Below are 20375 nucleotides of genomic sequence, written 5' to 3' on the forward strand. Positions count from 1 at the left end.
GCTGCCACCTCTACTTGGAGTAGCAGGTCCTAGGCCATCTGGCCTACTGAGCTTTGTTGTGATGTAATAAGTGGATAAAAAGTTCTTAATCAGTAGTTTCCTAGGCTCATTTAAAAACAATGCAGCCTGGGGCACCTGGGTGGCTCAGGTGATGATCTCAGGATCATGGGATTGAGCCCTGTGTCAAACTCTGTACTCAGCACAGAGTCTACTTGAGATTCCTCTGCCCCCCCGCCACCAGCTCACACACATACACGTGTGTTCTCTTTCAAAAATAAATAAAATCTTTTAAAAAATAAAAACACGCCGTCCTAAGATGTAAACTTTCAGGTTACTCCACAAATCTGATTAAAATTCAAGACGTTACTGTATCCAGGTACCTCTAAATTAAAATGCAGGATCCAAAATCGGTTAAATCACATTAAACATTCAGAGGAAAACCTATATTCCTGTTTTCCAGTACAGTATGTAATTCTACTCCTAGAGTTCCAGGAGTAGCCATTGGTGGTGGAGATGGTTGTGTTGTGCCCTGTCTAAAACAGGTTGGCCAATGGCAGCATCGGCACCCTGGGCCCATGTGACTGAGCCAGCAGTGCTGCTGTGACCCTGAGCACTGACTGCCTTTCACCAGAGGCATTTATTTCAAAAGTGCTTTTTTTTTTTTAATACAGATTTTTTTTTCAAGATTTTATTTATTTATTCATGAGAGACAGAGAGAGAGAGAGAGAGAGGCAGAGACACAGGCAGAGGGAGAAGCAAGTTCCATGCAAGGGAGCCCAACGTGGGACTCGATCCCAGGTCTCCAGGATCAGGCCCTGGGCTGAAGGCGGCTCTAAACCGCTGAGCCACCTGGGCTGCCCAGTACTTACAGATTTATTTCAGAGAGAGAGAGAGTACATGTGGGGAGCCAGAGAGGGAGAGGAGAGAGAGAGAGAATCCTCAAGCAGCTCCCCACTGAGCATGGGGAGTGGGGCTCCATCCCACAACCCTGAGATCATGATCTGAGCTGAAACCAAGAGTCAGATGCTTAACTGACTGAGCCACCCAGAGGCTCCCATTTCAAAGGTCTTTTGACGGACTCTCTTGTAAGCTGCCTTTTGGGGAATACACAGAAGTTTTATTAATGAAGCTTGTTAATCTTAGTGAAAGGCATATGTGTTCATTTAATCTTAGTGGAGTTACTTGAAAATAAAACTTTGTCTTCCAATTCTTCACCTTTTGAACAAGAATTTATTAAAATGTTGACTTCCATCATTCTCAAAGGTACCATTTTATGGGAAATGAGGAAAATCAGTAGTGCTGCATTAGAATAGTTTTGACTATTTCTTAAATTATTAGTTTATGGACTTCTCTTTCTTTGGGGGTGAAAGATGTAATTGGAGCTTGGATCCTCATTGTCGAAGCTTGTATGTCTGTCACCTGTAGGAGTGATCTCGTTCCCATGTTTGTGCATCTGTAATTTGTCCTTTCTGTTTCTCTATTTTATGCCCTCTTCCCCTCCCTCTGCTTCTTTCAGTGTGCCATCAGAAACCATGTTCAGATACAGTAGATACTTAATGGTTTAAGAATATCTCTAGCTGGCTCTGTTTATGAATGCTTATGTTTTAATCTTGATAAATCCCTACATTTATGAACAAGTAAGTCAGAATTGTAGCACAACTATCTAGAAATGATATAAAAATAGTAACTTTAGTTTATTGAGAAATATTTAGATCTAATTGACTTTTGTCAACTATGAAAATTAAATTCTTCAATTTTTTTAAAAATATTTATTCATTCATGAAAGACACAAAGAGAGAAAGGCAGAGATGCAGGCAGAGGGAGAAGCAGGCTCCAGGCAGGGAGGCCAATGTGGGACTCGATTCCAAGACTGCGAATCATGCCCTGAGCCAGGGGCAGGCGCTCAACTGCTGAGCCACCCAGGCATCGCTAAATTCTTCCTTTTAACCAGAGAACAGAGTTGCTGCTAGTCATGCCTCTGAATTTTTATTTTTTAAATGTCTAATAATTTAACAAGCACGTGGAGAGGTGATAGCGTAAAGCAGGCTGGACACCTTCTGTAATGCCCCTTGTTGTAGGTAGGCGACCTGACCCGGAGGTTTCCTTCTCCTGGGTGAGTGGGGGGGACGCTGAGCAGGAGATAACAAAAAATGGGAAGAGTCCTCACAGGATTTTTGGGACTTTTAGAATTTTTCTCTATTTTTCTAATGCAAACTACACTTCAGCCTATCTCCTCTTTCCACTGCTGAAACCATCTTAATTTTAATTTTGCTTGTTTATGTATGTGATTTCTTTGTATCCAGTATGGGATGTGAAATTATAAATCACTTGAAATGTCACTTTAAAATCAAGTGCTTGATTAGAAAACATAAAGACATTTTTAGGCCTTCTAACTTAATGTGATCAAGAGAGGAAGGATGTCGTGTGGGAAGGAAAGAATTGTGGCATATTGGCCTTTGTTAGTATGCTGAGTCTGCCAAGGCCTCACAAAGCTCTGAGTGTCACAGCATTTTAAGGACTTGTGGGACAACTAATATTATAAGTCTGTTTAGAACTTATAAATACAACTTACACAAATAGTTTTTATTGTTGTTGTTTGTTTTTGCATTTATATAGCGCCTTTCCTTCGAGGAGCTCAAGGCATTTTTCAAAATCTGACAGTTTTCCTCACAACAACCCTGTGAGGTAGGTAGAGTGCATTACAAACAATAATAAGATACCAACTAACCTGTTTCAGCCTTTATGATGTTCTTTTATGTTAAGTAATTGGAGGTGTCAGCATAAACACGATTTTTAGAACATTTTGCAAACCTTTTAAAATAGTTTGGTCTCAGTAATAGCTGTATTTAAAAAACCACTTGTACTCCATAACAGGGTAATTTTAAAAGAAAGCATTCATCAAAAGATCAGGAGTCACTCCCTGGGATTAGCTGAGCACTGATTGCAGGACTCAGCCAGGTATGTCTCTGGTGGTTGTTTCCTTTCAGGTCAAGAAGGAATGAAGAGCTGTGATTCTAGCATGATTCCTCAGCATCTACAAACTGTCCGTGTGCAGTTGAACTTTCTTCAAAGGGGGAAATGTGTTCACAATGTTGCTTCACAGTCTTCTTATTTTATATCTTAAATATTTGAGCATTTTCTCTCTCTTCCTCTCTCCTTCCCTTGCTCCCTTTTCTCTGTCCCCCACCCTTCTCCCCCTCCCTCCAGTCAGCTCTTGGGTGTACATGCTAATGGAAGGGCACAGTAGTACAGCTAATACAAATCTGCAACTTCCCTTCATTGCCACAGTGGTCACTTGGGTTTGGAAACAGAAAATCCAAATAGCAAGAAAACCTGGGAAGTCAGTCTCTGGAAAGAGTGGGGAACAGGTGTGTGGGAGTGTGAATTCATGTTTTTTTCTGCCCTTTTTAATAATAAATGACTTAAGTGACATATTTTTGTATTTCTTTTATCAGACATTGATCAGAGGTGTGGAGAGAGAAATGTTTGGTTTATTTAAAGTTCTAAAGATTATACGTATTAAGAGAGGGAAGAGGGACGTACTGATTTGGAAATGCCAAATATCTGTCTCTTGCCTCCCCTGCCACACCATTTGGCACCCCCCAAATACTAAATTCAAAAGTATATATTTGTGTCTACCCTTCTTGCTGTCTGTGGCTGGGCTCTGTGCTATGCTCAATGGCGAACACAAGTCAAATCCTATTCTGATCATGAAACAACACCAGAGGGCCCTCAGAGTCCACAGGAGAGAGTAGGACTGGGCCCAAGGCCTGGGTAATAATAGTCACTCCATTAACAACCTTCATTAGGCTTTGTTTTCTGCATTTATGGAACAAGAGGGTTGTTTCACAATAACCTAAATATTCTTCTAGCTTTAAGAACTGTGGCATGAGGATAGCGTTGTAGGTTTAGAATGATTGTGCTTAAGGAGAGGACAAAGGGTATTTTTCTCCTCAGTTAATAGAAAACCACTTCACTTTTTCTAGGGTTTTCAGTGCCTTTTGCTCTGGCCCTATTAGTTGTAATAATCTTATGTCACTAAGTAATTTTATCTCTCCGTAGTATTTGTTATAATGGGATTTGACTTGAACTGTCAGCCAGGTGATTTTGATATACTTCTATAAGATTATTGAAAACTGTCTTGTTTCCTTCCTGTCTGCACCCAGAACCATTTCTTCCTCCTTTGCCTCACTATCATTTCACGCCTATAACAGCCAACTGAGACAGTAAGTTTTGACAGTAAATTACATCTTAGGTGAAATGGAAGTTCCTGCCAGTGAGAAATAGTAAGGGACAGTTCAGAGGTTTTATGTTTGAAGCAATAGAACTCAGGAAAGCAGAAACAAAGCCCAGGAGAAGCAGCGGAATAGTACTAAATTGACAGTTGATTCTTTTGGTTTTAGCATATAAATTGTTTGGCATCATGAACAAAGAGTAAGCAAAACTAAAGTAAGCTGGCAGGCATTTTTAGATAGGGAGGAACATGTTTCAGGAAGTGGAGAGCACCCAGAAAGCCTGTCAGGAAGAGCCAGCATCCATTCCAGGTCTGTAACTTATTTTTCTGACACATTCTCAAGAGCTTTAGGTGAATTTAGCCTGGACTTTGGCTTGCTTTCTCATGCATCAAGCCATGCGGTGTTTTAAAACTGTCACCATTGGTTAGTTCTACATTAAACATGGAACGATGGCTTGGCTCTTTCTGTGCTTCGTAGCCCTGCCACTTAACATCGTAGATTTATTCATTGTATTCACTGTAAGTGAACTAGTGCTTTTCTCTTTACTCCACAAAACATGAATTTCCTGCCATTTCATATTCTATATTGCCGACAGCTACTGGGTTGTCTGGTCTGTCCTTGGTGTGCAGAGAACTTCATAGTGTAGGGTTACGGCAAGGAGGGTTTAGGTTTTCTAAGAAACCCAATCTTGACAAAATCGCTTGTGGTGGTTACAAGTAAGTAGTTTAATATTCTATCTGTGATGGTATGGATGTTTCCATAATTCTGCAGCTGATTTTTAGATCATTTTAGTGGTAGTTCTCTGACACCGTATTCTGACAGCCTAGTTGAAGACTTCTGAGTTTAAAGGATTTGCACTCTCCCACCTGTGAGGGCTGGTGTGAGGGCTGGTATGCTAATTGATTGAAATGGAAGATAATCTAGGGTATTATCCATTTATTCATATGATCTCTCCAGGATGTGCTTGAAGTCTTTCTCATAGTTCTGCTTACTAGTCATGAGAAACACTGAAACTTGAATCTCTGGCTGGTTAGTTCCCAGAGGTGTCAGCTTGCATTTCTAGAGTGGAAGTCCTTAGAGGTCCTGTCCAGTAAATAGTATATACCCATTCAGGGTCTCATGTCTTCTCTCTTCCTTGTTCTAGTACTTTCCCTCAATATTGCTGGCCAAGCTGACTCCCTCAGTCCCAGTTCAACTCTTTGAATTCACCCTCATTAAGATCCTCTGCCTAGACTTCCTCTCACTTTGCCTGCCGCCTTTTGATTCTTTCCTGACAATGGTAATATTCTGCTTTTTCTTTAGAAAGCTGAAATCACCACTTTCCTCATTGCTCACATCACTGTCAACTCCAAAACCCCTTCCCAAACAGACCTTACTCCTTAGTTCTGGTTTCCATACTTGAAAGTGCTGTAGCGTGTAGTTTGTACCCTGCTAACTTGCATTAGGAAAGCGATTCCTTGCTTTTAACCCTTGGATGCATGTATGTTTCTCTCAGTCCCTATGGAGTTTTCCATTCAAGAGCAGTGGTCATGTTTTTCCCCATGCCACCTGTGTACCAGCACCTAATAAAGAATTCTTGGTGAGATACTGTGCCTTCAAATCTCACTGAAATTTATGAAGGCCTTTGTTATAGCTTACCTGGAAAAAAAATTCTGCTTAAATGCTTCCTGTGCTGGAATTCATGCCAGGTCTTACTTCCATGTTAGCATGTTCAGGGGCTACAAGATATGCAATTTTAATTGTTGGAGTAAGATGCGTTGTTCAAATATATTTTCTCCTGGACCACTAATAGTTTCTTCTTAACAGTTTATTTGAACAGCAGTCTAGCTCCTTTTTGTTGTTGGACGTTAAAAAAAAACAAAACAAAACTTTGAGAAGATAGACCAAAGGAATTTGACATGAGAAGAAATTTTGAAATTAAGGTCCAAATACCTTTAATCATAGTACATGTTTTAGAGAACACAGCTTTAGAATAAGGGGCTTTACCAACTGAAGTCTTTCTTGGACCATGATTGCATCATGCCTAACAGTACAGTATTTTGAAGGCATCATGGCTAGTGTTATTATAGAAGCCTTTCAAAATTCTACCCCAACAGTTTTTCCTTTGGCATCACCAATTTAGCAACATTACCGCTAGAGTTGTGCTTTTTGCAAAACTCTTTGCTCTCTGATTGCACTTACCGAAGATTAATTTGACATGAGTGTTAGAAAACTCAAGGTGTATTTCAGGACCTCTTGGGATATTACTTGATTTGGGGCTTTTCTAACTGTGCACATGGAGAATGTTCTGTTTATGGCATGATTTTTGTTTGCTTCATCCCTCTGAAGCTCATTGCCTTGCACTCTTCTGGCTTGATTCTGCATGTTTTTAAAAATTCTTGTCATTCTAACTCTTAATTAGACGTATTCTATTCTAGATCTTTCATTTTATACCATCCAAAGTAGATGACTAGCGTGAGCCTGAATCAAACAGCTTTCGTTTGAGTCATCTGGTCATTTCTCAGTTAAATGAGGTAACAGTAAAATAAAAATACCAAATACAGTTTGAAGAAAGAGAAGTTCTATTTCCTGGTGATAACTATTACTTGAACAGTAATTATCAGGATTATTGATTATTATCTTTTATTAAGTCTGGCTGTTTTTAGGTTATCTCTTATCTCAGGATCTCTTAACGTGGCCCAGGGATGATGGAAGATAACTAAAGTGAATGTTTTGATTTTGTTCAGATTTCGGCCTATTAAAGGAAGGCAAGAAGAACTAAAGGAAGTCATTGAACGTTTTAAGAAAGATGAACACTTGGAGAAAGCATTCAAATGTTTGACTTCAGGCGAATGGGCACGGCATTATTTTCTCAACAAGAACAAAATGCAGGAGAAATTATTCAAGGAACATGTAGGTTTTATTGATAAGATTAATACTGTTTTCAGTTTGGATAAGAGTAGAGGAAACTAAAGCTTAAATTTTAGTGAACACTGAAACTTTAAGTCAATTTTGCATAATGCTGATGAGTGTGAAGATCTAATAATACATAGGATCATTTGTATGACTCTCCAAAGAGAAAACTTTGTCATCTAGAGGTGAAATTTACTGTGAACTTTTAGAGGAACATAGCCAAGCCAGTAGGTATTCAAATATGTGAAATTTAAAAATAAGAGAGTTTATTACTTAATGATCTTAAATGTTTTACATTGTTGATAATGATTTGCTTTTATAATTCTGAGCAAGTCTAACAGGATAAACAATTTAATACAAAGTTAATATCTTTTTTTCCCCCCGTTTAGGTATTTATTTACTTGCGAATGTTTGCAACTGACAGTGGATTTGAAATACTGCCTTGTAATAGATACTCATCTGAACAAAATGGAGCCAAAATAGTTGCAACAAAAGAGTGGTAACTATTATACTAGTATAAACCCATAACATAATTTTAATTAAATTTCTCTCTTAAATAACTGTTGAAGTGTTAAGAAAGTTGTGGGAAGGAGTAAAGCCAGAACATACCTTAATGGGGCCAGTGCAGTGCCAGCACCTCAACCCTGTGACCTGGGTCCAGGACAGTGAAATTAGAAATCTGGGTTGAACCAGATCTCGTCCCTAAGCCATTGTGCTTCTTGTTTTTCTTTTACTGAGTCTGAGTGCTTCTCTGCAATGAGGCTGAAAGCCAATGGGCACCAGGGCTGGAGAACCTGGCTTCCAGAGTCCGGCTCCTGCTGGCCTAAAGGAAGGTCAGATGAGAAGTCATAATGATCCTAGGAATTTCAGAGGTGGAAATTTCCTACTGCATTGCCTGCCTAAATACATACACAGACATATATATGCCCGGTTAAGTAAGAGTAGTGGAATTGAGTCCAGCTAGAAGGGATGAAAGCCATTTGCAAGGGAATATTTTATTATATTTTTCCTCTAATGCCTGTTCCTATCTTATCTCCCAGAAGAAGGAACATGTTGCCCCTCTCATAAGCTACCTTCAGTATTTTTTATAGCAAAAATGTTAGGATCAGGTGACTGAAAGTGGAATGATCAAAGAGCAGCACACTCAGGTCTCTTGGATAAGTGCGTGCGTGTGAGTGTGCATCGGAATGTATCCAACCTGCTACTCTGCTCCCCTGGCTCTCTGTCCGTGGATGTAGAGCTTTGAGGTCTTGTATTCCAGAACTGCGCTGTCAAGTACAGTAGACACCAGCCACCTGTGGCTCGTGGGCCTTTGAAATGTGGCCAGTCTGACCTGAGAAATGCTGTCAGTGTGATACTGGCAGATTTTGTATTAAACTGTATTCCCCATTGATTCTTCTACTGATTGTCTGCTAGAACAATATTGAGGGTGTGTTGGGTTACAAAAAATAACTAAAAGTAATGTCATCTATTTTTTTTCTTTACTTTTTTTAATGTGGCTGCTAGAATGCTGAGGATTCCGTGTTTGGCTTCCATTCCATTTCTCTTGAATGGTGCTGCTCTAGAGGGTAGCATCCCAATCCTGGGTCCCCGTGACCTTTTACTACTGCTTGTCTCTGTCTTGAGACCTTCGTCCATTGTCACCAAGTTGAATTCAGTGGAGTGGGCATTTGAGTCCTTCCTGCCTGCAAAACACCCTAGCACCTGCCTGCTGCAGGGCATTCAGAGACATAGGTAGCACAGCACCTTCTGATTTCTCGTAGTGATGAGACAGCCTCCCAAGTAACCTTGGCACAAGGCTGAAGGCTTCTGGGGAGGGCAAGGCCGTGCCCAGATGGAGTTCCTGGGGGCTCGGCTAAAGTAGTACACACAACTAGGCCTTCTCAATTCCTGGTGTTGATTGGACAGGCTTATTTTATTAAAAGAAGCCTTGTTATTTATAATTACTAGTAATTTTTAACATGACATATTTTAAATAGGAAACGAAATGACAAAATAGAATTACTGGTGGGTTGTATTGCCGAACTTTCAGAAATTGAGGAGAACATGCTACTTAGACATGGAGAAAACGACTTCAGTGTCATGTATTCCACAAGGAAAAACTGTGCTCAGCTCTGGCTTGGCCCCGCCGCCTTTATAAACCATGGTAAGCTGTGCTTCTCGGGCGGGCGCGCGAGTGGCGGGCAGGACGGCTAAGACTTAGCATGGCCTTGTCAGACCGTGTAAAATTGTGTCTCCCTTCAGAGGAGGTTGGCAGCGTGACTTCTTTATTTTTCCCACCAATTTATTGAACAAATAGTCCTGTAGTTTAACTCGAGACCTAAACTTCTATCAAAGATTGTAAAATTATGTGGAAAGCTTATTTCAGATTTCTGTAATTGTTCGTGTTTCAGATCTTATCTACAGTTAATTGACTTTATCTTTTGGACATTTTTCAGATTGCAGACCTAACTGTAAGGTAAGCAGAGACATTTTTTTATTTCAAATATTTTGTTTCTGCCTCAGGTATGAGTTTCTTAATGGGTCGATTGTATTTCAGTTTGTGTCAACTGGTCGAGACACGGCGTGTGTGAAGGCCCTGAGAGACATTGAACCTGGAGAAGAGATATCTTGTTATTATGGAGACGGGTTTTTTGGAGAAAATAATGAGTTCTGCGAGTGTTACACTTGTGAAAGGTAAAGTATCGAGTAAGGTAGTTGTGGGCGTGCACTAACATCACTTCCTCCTCACATGCAGGAGTGGTATTCTGTGTTCTGGTGTCATGCACCCGCACAGTGTATGTCAACAGTCAGAGATGCAGAGTTCTTGAGGGACTTTGGCACCTGGTCCTTTAAAGTCTTCTTACCAGCTTATTATTCTTCTGAGTAGGTCAGAATACCAACGTGCCTAAGGAGAGAATGAGAAATAACACACACACACACACACAGAGTGCGAGAGTGGGGTTGCCCCAAAATAGCAAGTGATATTCACTGCTGATAATCACATGAAAACCCTGAAGTTGTCTTGTGTATTACCAAGCTGTGGCTTCTCGAATTTTTATGTTTGTTTTAATTTTTTTAATTCAAGTTACTTGAGTTGACACACATCAGTATGTTAGTTTTAGATGTACAACATAATGATTTGGCATCTCTGCTGTGCTCACCACAGGAATTTTTATGTTTTGATATACATACTTTTCACATTCCTGGGTTCTGTTTTTTCCTTAATAAGGAACCTCTTGTGACCCATAAAGATTCTGGAGTCCTCATAGAAATCCCCAGATCTGACTTAGCAAGACTGCTGCTTCACACTCACTCATTGCACTGATTTCTGCATAGCAGAGCTCCCAGAGATGGCTTCACAAACTTGTCTTGGCTAGTGCTGCAGGAGGGCTTCTTACAAGGCAGTGCACATTCGTATAGGTCACATAGCGGAGTAAACCTGGATTTGTTGAATTTGTTTTTCTTGTACTGTGCTGGGCTCTTTATTGACCTAATGAATTCAGTCCTCACGGCAGTCCTGAGAGAAGAGTACTAGTCATGTGCCCATGTTGCGAGTACAGAAATTAAAGTGTCTGAATCCATTGCAGCGGAATGACAAAGCCCTAATTCTGCCCACTTCATACTGCTTTTACAAATATGAGCAGGATTGTCCAGTAGTACTACTTCTCCCTCTGAAAACACCCAGCTTGCAGCCAGCCAGCCTAGGGAGAGGTAGTGAATCCCCAACACCCCAGTTTCCTTCTTTCTAGGTAGTTTGGAGAATCCCCCTATGTCATGAGACAGTAGAAGCATGGAGTCACGATACTACCCCAGTCACTTCTCTCCCATCACCAGGGTCTTTGCCATAAAAAACGGCAGAAAACCTATTCCTGCTGCTGCTGAGAGAGTGGTATAAAAACTATCATTTACTACATAAAAAATGATTTGAGTGTTGATTGAATCTTAGACCAGCCCACAAAAAGACTTTTAATCCATTAAGTAGTTTAATTATACTTGAATAACACTTCAAAATCATTTTCTAGGGAGAACATAGTGTAGCACTTAGGTGCCTGAGATCTAAAATAGCCTGAGTTGAAATCCTGTGACTGACTGCACTTCAGTAGCTACATGATCCTGGACAACTTAGCTGCTTCTTATGCCTTAATCACCTCATCTGTAAAGTGGAGATAACGTTAGAAGCAATCTCACAGGGTCACCATGAGGATTAAATTTGTTATTTTATGTGAAGCATGTAGAACAGCACAGATGTTAACATAAAGTTATTTTGTGGTTTCTGGTTATTTGCCCATTAAAATGTAAGCCCCATGGAGGCAGAGATTTTTGTCCTTTTCACTTACTACCATATCCCCAGCATCCAGAACAGTACCTGGCACATAATATGTTCTTTTTTTAAAGATTTATTTTATTCATGAGAGAGACAGACATAGACATAGGTAGAGAGAAGCAGGCTCCTTACAGGGAGCCCAATGCGGAACTCGATCCCAGATCCCAGGCTCACACCCTGAGCTGAAGGCAGACACTCAACCACCGAGCCACCCAGGCGTCCCACATAGTAGGCTCTTGATAAATATTTGGTCATTGAATGAAGGAATGAGTGAACAGAGCAAACAGTATTCTAAATAAGCTTTTGGTGGCTATCCTGAAAAATGTAACTCCATACTCAGGATTCTGAACCAAACCCAAAGCAGCTCTTTTACCATAGTCTAGAATTGCACTTATCATCCTGTTCCTCAGGCAAAGTAGTACTCTGTAAGCTTCAGTTTCTCATTGGTCAGATGAATGTTACTCCAAACAGTAGCCATGGCTATTTTCAGACATTTGGAGCAGTTTGATTTTAAAGGTTGACTGCAAATATTTGTGACATTCTCAGGAACACCTGAGAGGGTAAAACTAGTTAAAGGGACTCCTTCAGTTATTCATCAGATAGTAACTGAGTAGTTAATTTATGTTAGGTCTAGTACATGCTGGGTCAACAAGACTTAGCATGATGCCAGCTATGAGAGCAGTGCAGTGAGAGGGACATGCACACATGTGCTCTGCCAGGAACTGTAGGTTGAGAAGAGGTGGCCCCGTGAAGAAATGGGTGAGCAGAAAGTTCACAGAGGCACTGAGATCATGGGTGAAGTGTCCAGGATGCATTTGATGCATGTTTCTGGCTCTAACTATCCTGATGATCACTATTGTGAATGTAATGCGTTCATAAGTAAATGCTATGGATTTTACTGCAGAAAATGTGAGGAATTCAAGTCTAATGAAGGACCAAAAAATATGAAGGGCTAGCTTATTTTTATATTGAAATATGTCTGATGATAACCAAGAAAACATTTCTAAAGTATAGTTAGAGGAGATTTGCGTTATCAGACCTCAAAAATAACTAAGAGACTATTGTCATCAACATTTGATGCTGTTGGCCCAGAAATACACAAACAGATAAAAGGACACAGAGGCGAATGTGTGTGTGATTCTGATATCACATTAGGAGAAATGATGATTTTTCCTAATGAATGATGTTAGTATCATTTGTTGTGCATCTGGAAGAAAACCAAGTTAAGTTCAAGATGGGTTAAAGATTTCAGTTTTAAAATACAATGCAAAATTGTTAGAAAAAAAAAATTAGACTATCTGCCTAAGCTTGGGGTAGTGGACATGTTTTGAAAGAGAAATAAGAAACAGTGACTACGAAAATGTCTGGTCAAAAGTAAAGTCAAAGACAACTGATGAACCAGAGGGAAAACAGTACACATGTGGCAAAGAGTAAATAATCCAAATAACAAAGAAGCTCCTAGAAACTCATAAGGAAAAGACAGACTCCAGAAGAGAAAGGTAAGGAGGATGCCTCACAGAAAATCATGGCCATAAACAAGGCAGTTAAAACACTAATTGGGTATTCATTGTCACTATCAAATTGGTAAAATTTAAGAGGAATACTCTGTAGTGCTGGTGAAGATGTGGAGAAACGGGCACTCATACACTGTTAGTAGGGCCACGAATTATCTGCAATAGTTCAAAATAAGTGCACCCTTTTACCTGGCAGTCAGTCCCATATGGAAGAATCTGTCCTGTGGAAATGTGAGTGGTAGTAAAGATTTGGTTTCTATAGCAATATAACAACAACAACAACAACAACAACAACAAAAAACCCTGCAAGTTTCAGTAACCATCAATGAGGAATGATAGACTATATCATGGAATGTGTATTCAGTGTAAAAATACAATTTTCAAAACATGTTCAGTTTAGATGTATTTGTACAAAATGTAATGATAAAGCTGATTGCTGAGTATTACTGTACATTTTTGTTTCGTTTTTGGTTTTGTTTGCTTAAAAACCAACCACATAGACTGGTGTACAGACTATGGTAAACAAATGAAGGATGACACACTGGCAGGCAGTTAACACTGGTACCTCAGGGCTCTGGGGGTGCAGGGTGGCTGACTGTCAACTTTTGCTGTATGGATTTAGATACTAGGATTGTTTTGCTTGTTGCAGCAAGCAGGAGCAAGTCTTACTTGCATAAGTTAGAAAAAATCAGGGAAGTAGAGAAGCAGATGAATGGTAGAGTACTTTAAAAAAAAAAACCCTCTAATTTCCAGAAAAAAATAATTCCATCATGATCATTTGTATTTAAGCATACTTTTAATATGGCCCATTTTTCTAGATATGAACCAGAAATGTTAAAGGTTATAGGGAAGAGGCATGGAATATCTGAAAATGATGTATTACTCTCTTAATCTCCATGAAATGAAATCACCTTTGACATTAACTGTATTTTCTTTCTGCACATGTTTTAATGTGAAGTGGAACTGCTTGCCTGCCTGGGTAATGATTACCTGGGCGTTTTACCATGATTTCTAACTCACATTCCAAGATCAGAACTGAGGCAGCCACACAATAAGATTGTTGTGATTTTAATAGAAACATTAATAGAGTTCCCAATCTGTTCTGGAAAGGTGAAGAGAGCAAGAATGCTCACCCTACTTACCAGAGAGAGTTTTGGCGATAGGTTTGGGTGTGTGGCCCCTAGCTTTAAGATGTAAGATGGTAGGAAGGGAAATTGAAAGTTTTGTTTTGTCCCTTAGCTAAAAGTTGAGCACTCCAATTACTTGGAGAAGTTATTTTGTCCTCATCCACATCCTGAAAGGAAGGAATCATACAGGATCTTATGGAAGCCAGTACTGCTCCTAGGCTGGAGGACACCCACAGTTTACTGTGTGTTCAAAAGTTGTTGTATATGGCTTTTCATTTACAAGCTGAGGACAAAAAAGCAAATCCGTGAAGACATTTTGGCCAAAAAGATTTCTCACTTTTTAATTGTAATATGTAGTGCCTTTTTTAAATCTCATTAACTTCTTCTCTTAAATTGAGTTGAGTAGAAGTAATCACCAAATAAAATTAATGTCTGCAAAGCTAGATTCATTAAAGTTGATGAGAGCCTCTTCGTGAGCACCCTCATTTCAGAAGAACTTACATAAAAATAAAATTATTAGAGTAGGCTACAAATCATTCTTGTTCCGTAGTAAAAGCAAGTCTTTTAATGTGTTTTATTTAGTAACATTGTGTTAATTATGGTCATTCACGTTTATCTCAATAACTTGAAAGAAATTAAACAGTTTTTATTGTTTTGGAAGTTAAATTTTCACTGATACAGCCATCTTATACAGAATTTCAGTTAAGGGCAGCCCAGGTGGCTCAGCGGTTTAGCGCTGCCTTCAGCCCAGGGCTTGATCCTGGAGACCCGGGATTGAGTCCCACGACAGGCTTCCTGCATGGAGCCTGCTTCTCCCTCTGCCTGTGTCTCTGCCTCTCTCTGTGTGTGTGTCTCTCATGAATAAATAAATATTTTAAAAAAATTTTTTTTCAATTAAGATTTGTATCTAACATCAAGATCTATATAATGACTTAATTTATGGAAGTTCTCTGGGTTTTTTAATTCCTTAATTCTTAATATTTAGTATTACAGAGTTAAATTGCATAGAGCAAAGCTGGAATATAATTAATGGGTGGGTTATTTAAGATATAATGTAAATCTAACTATCAATTAAGCAGCTTTGAAACTGAGGAATTAATTCTACCTACACGTGGACTTCTACAGGGTCTAGGAGTTTCTCGTGGGCGATTGATAATTAATTGATAATAATCATAGGTTGTTATTTAAGGTTTAAAGGAGTTTTTTGTGTTAATTTTAGATACACTTAATTATTTTGAGAGTGTTAAACATTTTTTTAAAAAGGACTTTTATTTATTCATGAGAGACACAGAAATAGACCTAGGCAGAGGGAGAAGCAGGCTCCCTGCAGGGAGCCTGATGTGAGACTCCATCCCGGGACCCCAGGATCACGACCTGAGTGGAAGGCAAACACTCAACCACTGAGCCACCTAGGTGCCACTTTGTGAGTGTTAGACCTAGCAGATTTCCAGTGATGATGGAGGCCTCGTGAGTGTGCTTCATCTGTGAACTTGATGTGGCCATGAGCCCTCAGCAGCTGACCTTATAGTAAATACACTGTCTGTTTAACCTGTGCTGTTTTCTCTTTCAGACGGGGAACCGGTGCTTTTAAATCCAGAGTGGGACTGCCTGCACCTGCTCCTGTTATCAATAGCAAATACGGACTCAGAGAGACAGATAAACGCTTAAATAGGCTTAAAAAGTTAGGTGACAGCAGCAAAAACTCAGACAGTCAATCTGTCAGCTCTAACACTGATGCAGATACCACTCAGGAAAAAAACAATGCAAGTAAGTAAGGGAGATTGATAAGCATCTATCTTCTTTTTTTAATTATTATTTTTAAAGTATTTTTACACAATGATCTTTCTAAAGTGTGCTTCACTTCAGTAGTTTTGATCTTTTAAAAATTGAGAGAAGCTCTGGGACTCGTGTGCTTCAGCAGCACTGCAAGGTTCTAGAAACGATCTGAGCACAAAAGCAGTCTGTATCCTGCCTCCAGATTCAGTCCTGTACTCTAGACTGAACTGTCTGCTTTTCTTGAATTCCTGGTAACTGGATATTACATTCTTCATCATGTGTTCCAGGGTCGTCCTATGTTTGAGAGAAACATTTTCAAGGTGTTAGTTTGACTGTCATGATGGCGGTAGGTCCTACAGGAAGACGAAGGACTGGGTAGAGGCGTAGAGGCACGTACGTGTCCGTGCGCCAAGCTGGTCCGTTAGCACGCATGATGCGAACTTGGGCAGTTCATAGCTCTGGCCTCAAGGCTTCTGCCTTTTTACTGCTTGCTTGCCCTTTGCAAACTGAACTGAGCCCATTCACCAAACCACCAGTTACCAGACTCAGAATTGTGATAGAGGAGCGTTTCAAATGTCGCTGTACTGTGACGTGGTGCGTTAGCCACCACTGAAAGGAGCAAGAGAGGTGCAAAGAAGAAGCCAGCATTAAGATGCCAGTTGTGCGTGGGGGCAAGACCGTATGGAAACTGGAAACAGAGAGAATGGAGAATAAAGAGGCAAGAAAGCGAAGCAAGCCTAGCCGGGCAAAAGGAAACGCGTCATGTTTGTGGAACTTTGAAGTCCTGGGACCATGCTCATGGCTGCCGTTTCCTCTGGGTAACACCAGTTTCCTCTCATTGCCACTAAAGCTGTAGGCTTTTTAGTCTGACTTGTTTCTGACAGGAATAAAGCCTCAAGGTTTTGACTCAGTGATCCCTAGGGGTTCCTGTTCTGGCATGCCAAGTGTCTGTAGGTACTTGGTAGCACCTCTGTGCCTTCTGGAGTCGGGTTGTTTGAGGCTCCTCTCCCCATCTTCAGATGTTTGCAGCCCAGCGTGGATGCACCCTTCCCCTGCAGAAAACCCTGGAGAGAAGGGAAGGCTTGTCCTGTGATGGCCACTGTCACTGCCGTGAATTCCTGCATCCGCCTGCTGCTGGAGGGTCAGAGTCCAGGTGTAACCCCCATAGTGGAAGAGCAGTACTGTGTTCCTATTCCAGTCTTTAATGTCCCAGGTGAACAGAGAGAGCAGTTAGCCCGTCATTCACTGTTGACTGTTGGTTCTAATAATAAATGGAACATAATCAACGTTTTGTTTTCGGAGTCTGGTTCCTTGGTGAAACTGGAGACTTGTGAAGCCTGGTTTAGAAATATGTGCATGAAACACTACAGAGCGCGGACACGGCCACCACGCTGCCCACACCGGATGGCTCTGTGACACGGGGGGCGTTAACTCTATTCCTACTGTATACATACTGAACTCAGTACACCACGGAGTCTAAAAGAGCATAATATAGGTAGTTTCTGGAAGCATACTGACTGCTGTGGGACCATCTAGGAAATGTTTATTAGTAAACCAAATACTTAAAAGCCTTCTAGTTGTTGAAGAGATACAGAGATGAATGAGACACAGGTTCCTCCCTCAGGGAGCTTACGCTTTAGCTCCAGGATACAACAAGTACACAATGACGCCGAGCAGACTATAAATGCCATTTGAGCTGTGGTCTCAGCATGACTGAGTAGAAATGCAGCACTTCCCCGTGACTGCTGATGGGAGGGGGCTGACTTTGTTCAAATTACCTTTCTGCAGAATGATGGTTTTGAGTACTTGGGTTGGTTGTAGCTAACTTTGAGGGGCCATGTGTGAGTTGACAGATGCAACTCCATACTCTGGAGGAGCAGACTGCCCTACACTAGGTCACTTTCACAGCAGTGTTCTTTCAAGTTCCCACAGGTATTCTTTCAGACGGTATTTCTTTCAGTGTCTGTCTTGACCATACACTTCTACCGGTTTTTAAGAAAGACTTTTTCAAATTGCAGCCGGAAGCAAAGCCAGAGCTGCCTGAGCCTGTCCTAAAGGAGGCGGCCTACTTGTTGTTTATGGACTCAGGGTCCTTTCTCCGTGTGCAGCTGCCATCCTTATTCTGCAGTTTGTTTAGAGTTCACCTGGCAGAGAACTTTCTTTGAACAGCTTATGTGTTCTTTTTAAGGAAACATTTCTGCTTAGGAGAAAAATTATTTCTTCTGCACAGATTCTTTTTTTGAAAAGTGTCTCAAGAGCCACAAGTTGACTGTTGGCTTTAGCATCTGGAAAGAGGAAACAACAAGAAATCCATTTTCACAAATTCAGTCCACAAACTTGAATTATAATGCATTTTAGAAGATTGTGGCTTTTTAGGCCTCTCACGCCTCGATGGCTAGGCCACACATACCCCCATAGTGCTGTGATACGGGGTGTGGGTCGTGACAGTGCCACGAGTCAGTGTGAGACCCAGAAGACCAGGCCAGTGGAATAGGTTTATCTTAACTCTGGAGCGCCTGTCCTAGATATAGTGGACTGGGTCACCCACTTCTCACTCTCAACTGTCAGACTTCTCTGTTGATCCGAATACTCTCTGCTGATGAGCCTACAGGCTGCTTCAGAGTCCTTTCCAACACCCTGCTCCAGGCAGCCACTGCCAGTATGTGTTGGTCACGTGAGATGGAAGATGCTTATTGTGCCTGACAAACTTGAAGTGAACTCTTTAAAGTCTTATTCAGGGTTTACTGGATCTTCAACTTCTGAAGATGCCAGGCTGTGGATGGCCCTCACACTCCCTTGGTTCACGTTGATAGAGTGCATTTCCAGGACTTCTCCGTACAGAACCCAGCCCGAGCGTGCGGGAAGCTTTGATGTTGTTTTGCTGTTCTTATATCTGGCTGTAATTCTTGATACCCACACAGGGCTGCCTTGCAATTTGGAGGACACCCTGAAATGATGGTGATGGCCATGCCGTGGGCCCTCTACCCAGGAGTTGGGACCCACACTGTAACTCTGTGGCCTACTTAATACAGTGGATCTTAAGCCACAGACCTCCGTCCAAATCGCACCTCTTCCACTTACCAGGTGGACGATCTTAGACATGCTCGTCCATACGAGCTTGGTGGTCACATGGATTTAATAGCACTTACTACAAAGAATGCATCTTAGGATTGAGATCATAACTGGTTTGTCTATTTTGCATAGCACCAGTACATAATAATTGCTAAAAATAAAATTACTGTCTTAGGTAATGCACTGGGGGTTTGTCCCCACCGCTAGGCCAGAGAGTCGCCTATGTGTGGCAGTACTGGGACCCGCGGAGCCGCAATACCTGATCTCCACTTTGTCAAAATCCTCAGTCTCTTGACAGACTTCCATTAGCTTGTGTTGTGGCTACTGTCTTCCTTCTCTAGCCTACCATCACTGTCAGCCTGAACACCCAGAGGACTGGGTAAACCATCTGGTAGAAAAGAGCCCTTGGGCACCCTTGGGGCTCCCATCTTAGTCACATTGCTCACATGTCTCCTCCCCAGCCTGTCTGTGTCTTTTCTGACCTTTGACTTAATGAACTTACCTCTTAGCTGGGCTTTTGTTGAGATACTGTTTTTAAAATGAGACTAGACCAATACATGAACATACGAAAGTGAGATCTCTATAGAAGTAATACATAGCATCAAATACAGTTTATTTTGTGCTGTTTAGAACACAAACACAAGTGCTTTGTCAGTGGTTCACTGTAGTCAGCTAACAATGAATCTGTTGGAAGCAGGGGTGGATTCAGAATCACCATAAAATGAGACTCGCCTAATAGATTAAAATACAAGCTGGAGTAAGGAGAATTTCAGGTGCTCTGAGAATACAGAGGAAGGGTGACCTGTCATTTGTAAAACGTCGCAAAGGCTCCCTGAGCAAAGCATTTCCTAAGCTGAGTCTTAAAGGGGATGGGGGGTTGGCCAAGTAAAGCATGTTGAGAGCAGAGGGAATTCATAAATGGAGCTGTAGGGACGAGAGTAGGGCCCAAATAAGTAAAGTACATCATGGCTGGAGTAGAGGGTGGAAAAGAGATATGACCATTGTTTAAAATTATGGGTTTATTCATAGGGCATTAAGTTATTGAAAGTTTTAAAGCCTGCCAGTGACATGTTATACTAGGACGATCATTCTGGGCACATGGTAGACAACAGGATGTTGGGGAAGCAATGGGAGAGATGAGAAAAGGTAGGGGTGTTGTTGCCATGGTTCAGGCTGGGGAGTGTGAACCAAGATAAGTAGATGGCCACAGGGGTGCTGCAGGAGTGGAATCCACGGGGACATTATGGCTAATTGGGTGAGGCGGTCAGGGAAAGCAAGAGTCCTAGAGTCGCCTCACTATCTGCTTGGGCAGCTGGGCAGATGGTGGTGTTACTGAGCAGGATGGAGAACTTAGAAGGAGAAGCAGCTGTGAAGCTTGATGGTGAGTTCAGTTTGGTCATGTGGAGTGTGAGGAGTCCATCCTCAGTAAGATCTAGATGCTAGCGGTGTCTGG

The 20375-nt window shown here is 41.2% G+C and overlaps 1 protein-coding gene across 7 annotated transcripts in view; it reads left to right on the top strand.

Annotated features, from left to right (window-relative positions):
- The window catches only part of KMT5B (lysine methyltransferase 5B), a 55765-nt gene that overhangs the window by 28867 nt on the left and 6523 nt on the right, over positions 1 to 20375 (top strand). For 5 of the 7 annotated variants that reach the window (XM_038563706.1, XM_038563704.1, XM_038563703.1 and 2 more), the window contains 7 exons: positions 2617 to 2685; positions 6962 to 7127; positions 7517 to 7626; positions 9107 to 9273; positions 9566 to 9585; positions 9667 to 9803; positions 15645 to 15841. In XM_038563706.1, coding sequence (XP_038419634.1) covers positions 2617 to 2685; positions 6962 to 7127; positions 7517 to 7626; positions 9107 to 9273; positions 9566 to 9585; positions 9667 to 9803; positions 15645 to 15841 — 866 coding nt within the window. Of the gene's footprint in view, positions 1 to 2616; positions 2686 to 6961; positions 7128 to 7516; positions 7627 to 9106; positions 9274 to 9565; positions 9586 to 9666; positions 9804 to 15644; positions 15842 to 16137; positions 17137 to 20375 lie in introns of those variants that run through there. The other 2 variants (XM_038563708.1, XM_038563702.1) reach the window with 2 other exon arrangements.

Source organism: Canis lupus, chromosome 18, assembly GCF_011100685.1.
Source record: "Canis lupus familiaris isolate Mischka breed German Shepherd chromosome 18, alternate assembly UU_Cfam_GSD_1.0, whole genome shotgun sequence".
Classification (NCBI taxonomy): Eukaryota; Metazoa; Chordata; class Mammalia; order Carnivora; family Canidae; genus Canis; species Canis lupus.